At 39.2% G+C, this 14,114-nt stretch overlaps 1 protein-coding gene across 1 annotated transcript; it reads left to right on the top strand.

Moving 5' to 3' along the window:
- The first annotated feature begins 1,410 nt into the window (after window positions 1–1,410).
- Window positions 1,411–14,114, top strand: hdx (highly divergent homeobox). The gene is made up of 11 exons (XM_056472197.1): window positions 1,411–1,482; window positions 3,330–3,570; window positions 4,062–4,208; window positions 5,366–6,385; window positions 8,903–8,956; window positions 9,063–9,209; window positions 11,695–11,887; window positions 11,968–12,044; window positions 12,138–12,227; window positions 13,591–13,713; window positions 13,797–14,114. The coding sequence occupies exons 2-11, from the start codon at window positions 3,535–3,537 to the stop codon at window positions 13,941–13,943; spliced, it is 2,034 nt and encodes a 677-aa protein (XP_056328172.1). The 5' UTR covers window positions 1,411–1,482; window positions 3,330–3,534; the 3' UTR covers window positions 13,944–14,114.

Below are 14,114 nucleotides of genomic sequence, written 5' to 3'. Positions count from 1 at the left end.
TTGACTTTTGGCAAACAGCATCTACTGGGCTGGGTCTTCTCATGGGAATTTGACAGATATTCAACACTCAATACTACAATACTAATTCAATACTACTACTACTACTATTTACTGTGTTTATTGTTCTTTTTAAATATATATATATATATATATATATATATATATATATATATATATATATATATATATATATATATATATATATATATATATATATATGTGTGTGTGTGTTCTTTTTTTAAAGATTTATTTTTGGCCTTTATTAGATAGGACAGTATTTAGACAGGAAGCAAAGTTGGAGAGAGAGGGGGGTAGGGTAGGGAAATGTCCTCAAGCCGGGATTCAAACTTGGGATGCCCTGACATGCTTCTGCACCATATGTCGACTCACTAACCACTAGGCTATTGCGACGACATGCATGTATTTGTTAATATAAACTTTATAAATGCTTTGGCAATACATTTGTAACAATTTGTCCCCTGAGAATTATATGGTTCTATCTGAAATTTTTGTCAAAATTGAGTATTCACATATTCTTATTAAATGACAATTGTCCATTGTCCAATGTTGTTAGTTATAAAATATATTTCTGCTAAAAACATTATATGTTAAATGGGGGAAAATGGGGGTGACGCAGTGGTGCAATAGGTAGTGCTGTCGCCTCACAGCAAGAAGGTCGCTGGTTCGAGCCTCGGCTGGGTCGGTTGGCGTTTCTTTGTGGAGTTTGCATGTTCTCCCTGTGTTCGCATGGGTTTCCTCTGGGTGCTCCAGTTTCCCCCACAAGTCAAGAATTGAGAAGGCTAAATTGTCTGTAGTGTATAAGTGTGAGTGAGTGTATTGATGTTTCCCAGAGATGGGTTGTGGCTGGAAGGGCATCCGTTATGTAAAACATATGCTGGATAAGTTGGCGGTTAATTCCGCTGAGGAGACCCCGAATTAATAAAGGGACTAAGCCGAGAAGAAAATGAATGAATGAAAAATGGTTCTTTCGTCCCCACTCTCCCCTACTTATACTAAATTGTTTCCAAAAAATATTAAATTAAATTAAGGTTATTTTTGCTAAATTTTTTCGTTTTTCATTCTGTCTAACCCTAAAGCTGCTTAATTAAGATATCTTTGCTTTCAGAGACAAACTTATCATTTAAAATAATTCATGATGAAGTGATGATGATGATGCTATGTTACAGTATTAATAATTATTTCAGAACAATGAGGACTGAGCTTGCATTTTCGTCCCCATTGACTTGTACTGATGAGTATCATCAGTGGTCTTTCCTTTGAAAGCTCCCACCCTCACCTAACAGCGGTGGGCGGGGTCCACAATGTCATAACCATGATTCTGCAGCTCCATTGGCTCGTGTCACATCTGACGTCACGATCATGATTAGAATTGATGATCGGACGTTTTGATTTCATTGTCTAGCCAGGGGATTCGTAAAGAAATCTGCTGAATTCGAGGGGGCCGTTGATTTTCTACGAAAGGTACCTCCCGTTTAATACAATCAGCAATAATGTACGGTGGTATAGACAGCGCGGTTCCTTTTTCAAACAGTCAGTGTCATACATTTAAACCAGTGTCGTTTTACAAGCAAAGCAAAATAATTTTTTAAAAAGTTTCGCGTTTTGGATTTGGCTCGCGCGTGGCCTCCTGGGCCTGTCTCGTGCACTAGCGTGCGCGTCAGGGATTTCTCTCTCTTATTTCACCAGTTTACTTCAGTTTAGTGACGCCTCTTATTTCATTTCTCTAGCCTCAGCGTCCAAACATTTTCTCCACGCGATGAGCCGGAGCAAGGGGTCGGGCCGAGTGCCCATTTTAGCTCCGTTTGATAATGATGTCGTTATTATTATGATTTCGTGCACGAGCGCGAATGCATTACATTATACTATTTAATGAAACGCTGGCAATGAACACGAAATTGAACGAACATTCAAAACATTCACTGGATGAATGATGTAAGCTGTGTGTTTACCAGGAGCAGTCCGAGCAGCAGTGACACGGTGGATGTGAGGAGTGTGTGTTTGCTGTGAACTGTTGTAATGGCGCGGGATGGAGACTTTAGCACTGCAGCTAAACCGCATCAGCACCGCTACACATCACAACAAACACACTGATGCACACACAGTATTTTGGCTTTGATCACCGTAGTTTGAGATCATGATGCTAATAAATATTAAAATAAAATTAGGATTTTCTCGGACGAATTTTAGATTTTAAAGTGTTATGAAAGTCACATCTCAATCTTTCTTTCATTGTGTGTGATAATACCGAGTTAAAATAGTTGTATCGCACAGCAACAAATGGACGGACTATTGTTTGGCAGGAACTTTTTCCGTATGATTCCTAGGTTTACAGCTACTAACAACGAGCAGTACATTTATTACAATGTTTATTATTCATCTTTGTGTTAATTAACATACAGCTGTTCACCGTTGGTTCACGTTAGCTCAGTTCCAATAGTTCACCAATACATTATTAATATCAAATGTAAATCAAAATAAGTTTTTTTATGTTTACAAATGTGTCCCTGGACCACAAAACCAACATAAAGTATCTATTTTGGAGCTGTATATACTGAATATACGTTTTCCGTGGATGTATGGTTTATTACGATGGGAAAATATTTCGTCAAGATACAGCTATTTGAAAATCTAGAATCTGAGGGTTCATAAAAAATCGAAATATTGAGAAAATTGGCTTTAAAGTTGTCCACATTAAGTTCTTAGCAATTTTATAACACTAATTAAAAATATAATTTTGACATATGTATGGGATTTCCCAGTGATGGGTTGCAGCTGGAAGGGCATCCGCTGGGTAAAACATATGCTGGATAAGTTGGCGGTTCATTTCGCTGTGGAAACCCCTGATGAATAAAGGGACTAAGCCAAAAAGAAAATCAATGAATATGTATGGGAGGAAATATACAAAATGTCTTCATGGAAGATGATAAAGTCAGGATAATATCATCTTCATTAAAGAAATATGTCAAAATTAATTTTTTGATTTGATTATTCTATTTTAATATTCTAATGATTGTTGGCATAAAATAAATAATCATTTTGACTCAAACAATTAGTTTTTGATTGTTCCCAAAAATATATTTCTGGAATATAAGAGGCCACAAATGTTCATGAAAGCTATTTATTGTAAAAGTATTACTAAATTCTTCTGGAAAAAATAGTAATGCTGAAAATAAAATAAAAATAGCCTATTCAAATGTTTACTATATAAACGGACTGTTTAAATCAGAGCTCAGTTATATCTCTTAATGAAATTACAACTCAAATATTGAGTATAATAATAGCCGAATGAATGTTGTGATCTTTTTCAGATCTGAGCAGTCTAACCTGGAGCGTGAAGGAACGCATGTGTTTATAACATCCTCCCTGGTACAGCTTTTTTCCTCCCAGAAACGTCTCTTAAAGCAGATGGCTGAATGCTGGAGTGAATAAGTTTACACACAGCAGTGCGTCTCTGCTGCATGTTCAGATTAACCAACCTGATTCCTGGGGTCTCTCAGCACATCCATCAGAGGGATGGAAAAATGGCTGGAAAAGAGGAGCATTCACACTGTGAGTATGCATACAAGCACATATTCACTGAAAACTCAGCGATTCACATTATAATGATGGACAATGCTATAATAGATGTAACCAAATACATTCTTGTTAATGTGATGAACAGCATTGTGTCAAATACCAGTTCATAAAAATGCATGTGAAGATATTAAAAGAACAGAAGTGTCAAAATATGAAAAGAAATTAACGTATTCTAGTATATAGTTCAGCCCCAAATGGAAATGTTCCGTTAATTTAACTGTAAATGTAAATTTTGGGTGAACTATCCCTTAAACATCAGACTTGTTGGCAGAAGTGTGGAAATGCAACTTATGGCAAACTATATAATGATAGTATTATCATATACTTGTGTAGCAGTTCTCCCATCACGAAAAGCTCACATATGGGCTTCTTTAACTTTAAGATGTGTTTTGAGAATGACTTTTGTTATTACAGTACGATGTTCTTGATGTCTTTCTTCATTCAACATCCTTTTCACCTTACAGATGAACTTGAGGTCTGTATTTACTGCCGAGCAACAGCGGATCCTGGAACGCTATTATGAGAATGGCATGACCAATCAGAGCAAGAGCTGCTTCCAGCTCATCCTGCAGTGTGCTCAAGAGACCAAACTTGACTTCAGTGTGGTTCGAGTAAGCCTCAATGTCCTTTTATTCATTTATAAATAATTGCAGCTCATTTCTTTTCATTGAGTAGTCTAGTATTATGTACATTTCCATAATGATATATCTAAAGAACTATTATATGAGTTAATAAAATATCTACACTCACTGACCACTTTATTAGGTACACCTTACTAGTACCGGGTTGGACCCCCTTTTGCCTGCAGATCTGCCTTAATCATTCGTGGCATAGATTCAACAAGATACTGGAAATATTCCTCAGAGATTTTGGTCCATATTGATATGATAGCATCACACAGTTGCTGCAGATTTGTCGGCTGCACATCCATGATGCGAATCTCCCATTCCACCACATCCAAAGGGGCTCTATTGGATTGAGGTTTGGTGACTGTGATGGCCATTTGAGGACGGTGAAGTCATTGTCATGTTCAAGAAACCAGTCTGAGGTGATTAGCACTTTATGATATGCGTTATCCTGCCGGAAACAGCCATCAGATAATGGGTACACTGTGGTTCCTCACTATGGTTACCGTGACGACGGGGTTCGAGTCCGGCAGCATGTAAGACAAAAACAATAATAACAGGGTGAGAATGTGGTAAATTCTGAAAACGTGGTGAAAATCAAGCTGCTGTAAGGGCTTTTCTTTTTCTAGATTGCTTTTGAAAACACTAAAAACACTTGGTTGGATTTAGGGAAGAAGGAGGGTGGGGGGGATTGGTCAGACAATCAATCAGTCAGTCAACAGCGGCCTCTGATGGATTTATGCGAGAAGAGCAGGCGACCAAGAGAAATTTGAGATCTCAAAAAGCATACACAGCGGCCTCTGGTGGATTTACGAAAACAATAACTACAAAAAAACGTAGCTCCTGGAATATATTTGGTGCACTCCAGAAATGTATATAGGAGTACCTATTCAGAATGAGTCTGGGTTGACATAAACTGTTCAGATGTACAAAATTTTGTTTACAAAATATCTCCTTTTGCGTTTAACAGAATAAAGAAATTTATATAGGTTTGGAACTTGATGGTGAGTAGATGACAGAATTTTCATTCTGGATGTGAACCCAACACAATAAAGTTTCAGTATCAATACATTTAGCTCACTCAAATGTTCACTTTGTCAAGCAGACCTTATGGCAATACATTTTTTCTTTTGTCTTTGTAGACATGGGTAGGAAACAAGCGGCGAAAGTTGGCGTCTAAGGCAGATCAGAATGGCGCTGCTGCTCACGGTTTACCCAATCAACACTTGGCCGCTGCTGGGGCGTTTGTTGCTGGATCGGTGTTAACAGCTGAGATGGCAGCCATGCGGAACATTCAGCGTGGCCCTTCAGTGACCCACCTCCTTCCTCCACAGGCCTCATCCTCTTCATCGTCGTCTTCTCCATCATCTTCTTCCCCGCTCAGCGGACACAGTGACGTGATTCTGACAGGCATTTATGCCAGCTGCTTTGATGCTTCTACTCAAAATAGGACAGGGACCAAGTCGTTGCCCTTGCACACAGAATTGGAGTTGCCAGGTCATGATCGCACAGATGCAGCTTTGCATCGCACCACCATTGCAGCCGCTATGCAGCGTAAAGCCCCCATCATCCCCAATCCCAGTGCACTCAAACCCTTCACATCCAGAGACTCTGCAGTAATCGCTCCCAGTTGGGCCAAGCCATGCAGAACATCCCAGCCTCCATCATGGAATTTTACCTCCCCCCCAAAAACGTCAGTGGCACACCGGGGCCCTGTAGACGGCGCTGCTCAGATTCAGCATGTTTTGACCGTGGCTGGATTAGGAGAGCGACCTCCCACAGGAAACGCTCCAGAAACCGTGGTAAGAAAAACGAGGCCGGTTGACGCGTCAGAGATCTTCTCGATTGCCATGGAAACGGCAGACGCTGATGACGAGTACTCTAGAGAAGAGGAGCTGGCGAACATGGCGGTGCAGATGCAGTGCAGTAAAGGATCTGCGGATGGTGGGCGGAGCTCCAGCGCAGGTTCCTCAGTCTTGGTTGACAGCCCAGGACTATCAGAGAGGAGCCTGTCAGCCTGTGCGCTCAACCTCTCAAACTCTGCTCTTTTTGGAGAGAAGGGATGCCAAACCAGCAGCTCCTTGCTGAACAGATCATCGTCCCCTATCAGCTTACCATTAAAACTGATCTCCCAGGAATCTTCCAGAATTCCCTGTCTCAAGGTGTGCAATATTTTGTTTATGATATACAGTGGTCCCTCATTAATAGCGGGAGTTACGTTCTAAAAATAACCCGCAATAGGCGACATCCGCAAAGTAGTCCACTTTATTTTTTACAATTATTATTGATGTTTTAAGGCTGTAAAACCCCTTACTACACACTTTATACTCTTTTCTCAGACGGGCATTAACATTTTCACACTTTGCTCTTTTGTTTAAACACCCTCAAAGTTCAAACTTTCATAGAAAAACAAGTCCAGTTCAGTATTATAGAATGAACCCAAAGATCAAAACCTGTTGTCAGGTGCAAACATTCATCGCTGTCAGCAAAAGGTTCATAAAGCTTTTTAGCTGTTGTGTGGATAATTTTGGCATCCAGCATAATGTTCATTTTTCTGCAGTCACTGATCTACAAAGCGAAAGCAAAATCCATCCTTAAGAGGGTCGCACACCAGATGCGACACACACATGAAAATTGAAAGTAAAACACTCTGGACATGCAAATTCTTATGTTATTTAAAATGAAATTATTCAGATGGCACTCTGTGGTGCGAGCAGCAGAAATATAAACTCTGAGTGTCCTGAGTCATAGCTTGGCACAGGCGGTGTGCATACTCTGATATAAACCTATGTTTATATTTCTAAACAGCATGGCGCCTTGTGGCACGGCGCATCTGGTGTGCGACCCCTCTTTATGACGGTCTTGCTGCGGACAGTTATAACCCTTTTTGCATCCTTGTTGGAACTCACACTGCTAGTGATCGAAGATTTATGTTAAATCGGCAAGCTGAACGCATTTTGTACTGTACAGGAGACACAGAAGAGATTGATTGATAATAGTCTACAACCAATCAGGACGCAGAACACAATGCGCTGTAAAATGAAAAAAGTATGTTGCACTAAAAAATCAGCAAAACTGCAAGGCCGCGAAAGGTTAACCACGTTATAGCGAGGGACCACTGTAATAACTGTAATGTTTTATGATGATATATATTGATAATAATATAATAATAATAACAGCAACAACAAAAAAATCTGAAAAATCTGAATTTTCTTTTACTAGATCCTGGAGGGACTGAGATATTGACTAGAAACCACAGGAATTTATGTTAAAACAAGCTAGTGACGCTTAAAGGGGTGGTCCACAGTGTATTTTTAAGGCTTGGTTGTGTTTTTAAGATGCAAAGCAATGTGTGCTCATGCACTTGTAGAAAATCGCATTTATTATTCATATATCTTACTTTGATTATATACAGCTACTCAGCTAACATGAAATCAACTGTCCTATTACCTAGTTCCTCTAAAAGGCCCGCCCTCAAGAGGCTCTAAATTGGTCAGTTAAAATAATAAATTTGCAGATTGGCTCTACGTCACTCCCCTAAAAGCGCACAATTCTGTGCTGTGTAAACAGTCCAGTTAGAGCAGCTGTTAGCAGCGTTAGCTGCCTGAATCAAACAGAAATGAAGAGCACACAGCTCACACCTGCTCTCTAAAATAAAACCCGACAAGTGTCTTTCACATATATTTGGAATAAGCATGTGTAAGTAATATAAAACCTTCTCACATCTTTTGTGAGTTTGTTATTTGAGACACGCATAGAGAGACACTGCAGCGCTGCTGAAGATTGTGTGTTTTTACAGTGGTTTGACTGATAAATATGAATTTGTAGCTAAATTGTTAGCGATGCCAAACAGCATTTCCCGTTGTTTACATCATTGTTTACGTCCTCGATACAACATAAGTTACCATTAATGCTAGAAACTGTGCCTGTAGTTGATGCTTACAGGTTGTGGCTCACAATCCACAGCTTTGTCGGTTGGAGGAGTTTTTAGCCGAATCTAGCACTGAACTGGGAGATTCTGGAAGTTCTCCTTTGTCAAAGGCTAGCACTATATATTTTTATAATTCTCTGGAACATAATTAAAATTAAACTGTAAGCACTTCTCTCTTTGTGTCGTGTCCTTTGGAAGCCCAAATACAGAAACAGAAGAAGCTCTGTGGAAATAGCAGCGTTTGGATGCCATTTTAGCTTTCTCTGCTAGAACATTACAGCGCCTCTGGCCACGCCCCTTCACTAGCCCAGATGTATTTTTTGTAGTCCCTAAACTTCGTTAACTGTAGGCTTTGTTAAGCTCTGTAAAAGCCAATGTCTCCCTTTGCATTGAACTTCGTCTTACATTTAGAGATGTTGTTTATGTTGACACAGCTACATTACACATCAGCTAAAGTTTAAAATATGATATCGTAGTGGACCACCCCTTTAAATAACTGTGTTAAGGGATTTTATCGCCTCCTTGAAACAGAAAGTAGTTTAACTCAAGCAAATGTCCAATTCATATTTGAGAAAAAAAAATGCTTGTGTAAAGATGTCAACAATGTTCAGTTCTAGCCATAGCCCCAGCCACTGGCAGCAGGAAGTCTGGCAGATATTAATGATTTTGTTTATCCCCATGTTACCCAACATGTGGCTTTAGCATGAAAGCCCAGTCAACACTTACATATTCTGTTGTATTTCCTTAGGTAACAAGTAACATGGCAGCTCCTTGGCTTCACAGTAACTCCCGGAAAAGAACGGTGAGTGCCACAAATAAGCTCTTTTCTAGCACATACATTGATCAAAGATCATTTTACTGTCAGTTTGTGATGATGGCTTTTAATAAAAGGTGTAGTGTTTATTAAGCTGCAGGACAGGACGCAGTTTAGCGACAGAGACTTGTACACACTGAAGCGCTACTGGGATAACGGCATGACCAGCCTGGGCTCTCTGTGCAAAGAGAAGATCGCAGCTGCAGCTATTCAACTCAATGTGGACACTGAAATTATCAAGGTCAGCTTTTATTATTTCTATTATCTAATCTTCATATCTATTAAATTTATTAAATAATATTTAGGCCAGATTTATGACAACATTTACAATAAAATAAATCCTGTCCGGGGCATTACGGTGGCGCAGTGGGGAGCACAATCACCTCACAGCAAGACGATCGCTGGTTTGAGCCCTGGCTGGGTCAGTTAGCGTATTGTGTGGAGTTTGCATGTCCTCCCAGTGTTCGTATGGGTTTCCTCTGGGTGCTCCGGTTTCCCCCACAGTCCAAAGACATGCGGAACAGGTGAATTGGGTAGGCTAAATTGGCCGTAGAGTATGAGTGTGAATGCAAGAGTGTATGGATGTTTCCCAGTGTTCGGTTGCAGCTGAAAGGGCATACACTGCGTAAAACATATGCTGGATAAGTTGGCGGTTCATTCCACTGTGGCGACCCCTGATGACTAAAGGAACTAAGCTGAAAAGAAAATGAATGAATGAATAAATCCTGTCTTAGATAAGAATATCTTCGTTCGTTCATTTTCATTCGGCTTAGTCTCTGATTATCAGGGGTCGCCACAGCGGAATGAACCGCCAACTTATCCAACTTATTCCAGCTGAAACACAGTACTGGGAAACACCCATACACTCTCCCATTCACACATGCACTCGTACACTATGGCCAACTTAGTCAATCCAATTGACTTACAGTGCATGCCTTTGGATTGTAGGGGAAACAAGAGCATCTGAAAGAAAACCCACACAAACACAGGGAGAACATGCAAACTTTACACAGAAATGTTACCTGGTCCAGCTGGGACTTGAACCAGCAAACTTCATGCTGTGAGGCGACAGTCCTAACCACTGAGACATCATGCTGCATTATTTATCTGAAAAATGTACCAGAAAAGCCTCAGATTTTCCCTTTTAATATTAAAATGAAGTTTTTTGATGTCGACTCAAACATTTGGACAGAATTCCTTCGATGTATTGTCAATAATTCACTCAAAATGAAAGTTTACTCACCATTTACTCAGCCTCAAGTGGTTCCAAATTGTTAAGTATTTTTTTCTGTTGAACAAAAAAGAAGATACTTTGATGAATGGTGGAAATGTGTAGCCATTGATATCTAAAGCAGGAAAAATACTATTAAAGTTAATAGATACTGGTTTCCAATAATAGCTGTTTACATCCACCGGTTTTTATGTGGATTTTGGTTTATTGCATTAAAAAAAGCTTGAAAAAATGTGCACAAATGTAAAAAATGTTGTAAATGCATAAAAAACTTAGATCAACTTTTTATTCTGTAAGAAAAAAATGCATAAACTACAATAGATATACAATTACCGAAAAAAAATCAGTATGCTCATTTAAAAAGTCATGTGATTTTGTTATAAGAGATTGAGTGATGATAAAAATGAGTGTGATGGACAGCCTTAATAAGCAAGGCAAGTTAATTTATTTAGCACATTTCATACACAATGGTAATTCAAAGTGCTTTGCATAAACAAGAATAACAGAAACATTAAAATAAAAATTATTAAAAGTGATTAAAAGCAGATTAAAATATGTTAAAACAGGTTATAAAAGAATGAAAAAGAAAAGAAAGACATAATAGTGTGATCTGTCGGATGTAGCACAGTGCTCATTCAGTAAAGGCACAGCTAAACAGATGTGTTTTCAGTCTGGATTTGAATGTACCTAATGTTGCAGCACATCTGATCATTTCTGGAAGCTGATTCCAGTAGCGGGGGCGTAGTAGCTGAAGGCTGATTCACCCTGCTTTGACTGAACTCTTGGAATTTATAATTTACTTGATCCTAATGATCTGAGTGATCTGTAATGTTTGTATTCAGTGAGCATATCTGTAATGTATTGAGATCCTAGGCCATTTAGTGATTTATAGACAAGTAATAATACTTTAAAATCTATTCTGAATGTAACTGGGTGCCAGTGTAAAGACCTGAGGATAGGCGTGATGTGCTCTGATTTTCTGGTTCTAGATGAGCTGCAACTGTCAGACTGTCTTTTTGGGAAGGCCAGTGAGGAGTCCATTACAGTAATCCGACCTGCTGCTGTTAAAAGCATGAACAAGTTTCTCCAAGTCCTGACTGGAACCAAAGCATAGACAAAATAATAGACAAAACAGTGGGCCGACCACATTGAAAAACATTTGAAATGTTGTTTTGGTCTTGCTAAAATGCCTTAAAGTCAGTCAACAAAGTAGTTAAATTTTAATATTACCTTCAGAGCTGTCTGGAGCATCCAGGCGCCACCACACGTTCAATTCGTTTCATCTTCATCTTCTGTGGTGCAAGTCGTAATTATATAAGAAAAAGACTTGCATAATTAAATTAGCAAATTTGAATGGAAATTTTCCCAATTCTCACTTCTCATATAACAACTTGGTTACTCAATAATGTGACTTATTTTTTACCTAATTTGGTTTATTCTTTAAATGCATAATTTTATGTAGTTTTAAGACCTTTCTAAAATCTCTATTTGACAGACGTGGATCGGTAACCGCAGACGGAAGTACCGTCTCATGGGCATTGAAATTCCACCACCTAAAGGAGGGCCGGTCATGTTCTCAAATCAGCCAGCGCCGCATTCACCTCACATCCTGGAAGATGACTTTCAGACTGCAGATCTAGGAGAGGCCTGCGAACACAATGACGCAATGTCATTCTGTTTGTCTGACGGTGGGAAGGATCTTCATGTTGTTGACTAATCAGATTGTATTTGTTTTTTAATAAATAATAATAGTAGTATCCTTTTTAAGATGGAGCCAGTGATTTATATCTGAAAGAAAATGACGTTAATGATGAATCGGATGGTTCCACCCCTGCTAAACATGTGGTACGGGCACATTAACAATTCACTTCACTGAATGGTTTAATGCTAACTCTGACTAAGTCTAATCAGTAACTCAAACATGACATTTTATTCTAGAAAATTGAAATCATCGAAGATGAAGATGATGACGATGGTGATATGTTGACCACAGAGATGGAACACATGCAAAACCTCTTAGAGTTCAAGGTAAGCTGAGCTGATTGAGACAGAGGTCAGTTTTAGCAAAGCCCCTTTAAGGCAAGTCATTTCACTCGGCGGCCATCTTTGAAACGCTTCTCGGGCGTTCTGTCTGAATGGGGAAACATCAAATTCTCAAACTGTTTGTCAAGCTTATGATTACATTACATATTTGGAATCAAAAGAAAAACACAAGAATCACAGAAAAACAACTGTCTCATAGGTTTAGTTTCTAAACGTCCGAATCAAACAAAATCGTCATATTTTCAGGATTGCCCGAGCTAATGCATATGTGCACTCGAAAGAAACAAGATCACAACACCAACCTCATTTATGGCTGTGTTACACATTATCATCCTCTGAATAAAGACCGTCTGATCGCGCTGGTCTTCTGAAGTAATTCACAACTTGATCTTGATGGCGAATCTCCTCCAGAAATGACAGCGGGCGTTTGAGTAGTTGCTGTCATGTGATGTGTGTTTGACAGGACACACTGTACCTCGCGTTTGTTTCATACAGATTATAAAACCAAAAATCTTTTGTTTTCAAGTGCACTTGGTTCATGTAAAAGTACAGATTTTAAGCTTTATGTGAGTATATTTCTTATGTCTGTGAAGCAAGTATTTGCTGACATTCCAGTGTGTTTGTTGACCACCAAACTGTCGTAAAAGCACAAGTCTGTTACAAGCTTTTCCGTCAGTCTATATCGATCGATTATAGGCTCCTGTACTAGTATGCAGGGCTTCATTCGCCATATTGATCGTTACACTTCTCCACATTCAAAACTATACGAATGACATGTCTTGTGTATTATATAGTCTTAGGTTTCAGTCAGGATTGAGTGAGGTTGAAGGTCAATCTGTAACTATAATATCAAGTAATATTGTCTGTTTTTAGCTAAAATACTTTGCAGTTTCGCTTTATAAATGACCTGCATTGTGAACAAATCAGGTGAATCAAGTATTTAATAATCCATTAATAAAGAGCTCAATTACTTTATTAATCTAATTTTTGTTTGGGGGTAAATGCCTCGTTTTTGTGATTGTTTTTTGATTAAATGTTGTTAGATTGGGCATCCGCTGTGTAAAACATATGCTGGAATAGTTGGAGGTTCATTCTGCTGTGGCAACCCCTGATAAATAAGGGATTAAGCCAAAGGAAAATGAATGAATGAATGTACCTAGGCTAATCCAGCCTTTTCTCCTTGCAATGGACAGATCTTTGATTGGTTTCTGAGTCACATGCTGACACTGACCTACATTTTAATAAATAAACCATGTAAATGATTTGAGATTAAAATGTCTCACAGATTTATTGTCAGATGGAGAATGAGTGAAATATTTGGTTAAATCTCATTGATTTGTTCCCCCAGAATGAGGAAGTGCAGTTCCTTGAGAATGAGCTGCAGAACCAGAGGCAGAGGTTCTCAAAGCTGAAGAGCTTCACCAATAGCCTGTTGATTGCGGTGAAAAACAAAGACAGAAAGAGACAGCAGGTGAGCAAACACAGATGGATGGAGTTTATCGGCTAGCAGTGAAAGAAATCCCATTTGATCCGTGCATTTCTGTGTGTTGTCAGGAGCTGTTAGCCAGTCTACCTCAGAAAGGGAATGAGGACTGGGAGCTAGGCCTGGAAAACCATAGCGAGTCTGCCGCAGGGACACCCAACATCCAGAAAGAGTCCTCTGTATCAGAGGAGGAGGACTGTGATCAGATGGGACTATAAATGCAGGGCAGCTTCAACCTTTTTCTGTTACTCACACGTGCCGCATAGTGCCTGTGAAAACCAACCAATAACTGTTGGACTCTTGAAGAGTCATTTTCTACAGCATATATCATATCAGACTGCCTTGGTCAGGTCCGGTACTATCAAATAAATGCCACTAGGTCAACACAA

This window comes from Danio aesculapii, chromosome 14 (assembly GCF_903798145.1).
Source record: "Danio aesculapii chromosome 14, fDanAes4.1, whole genome shotgun sequence".
In the NCBI taxonomy this organism is placed as follows: domain Eukaryota; kingdom Metazoa; phylum Chordata; class Actinopteri; order Cypriniformes; family Danionidae; genus Danio; species Danio aesculapii.
This window is presented reverse-complemented; position numbering and strand designations above follow the sequence as displayed.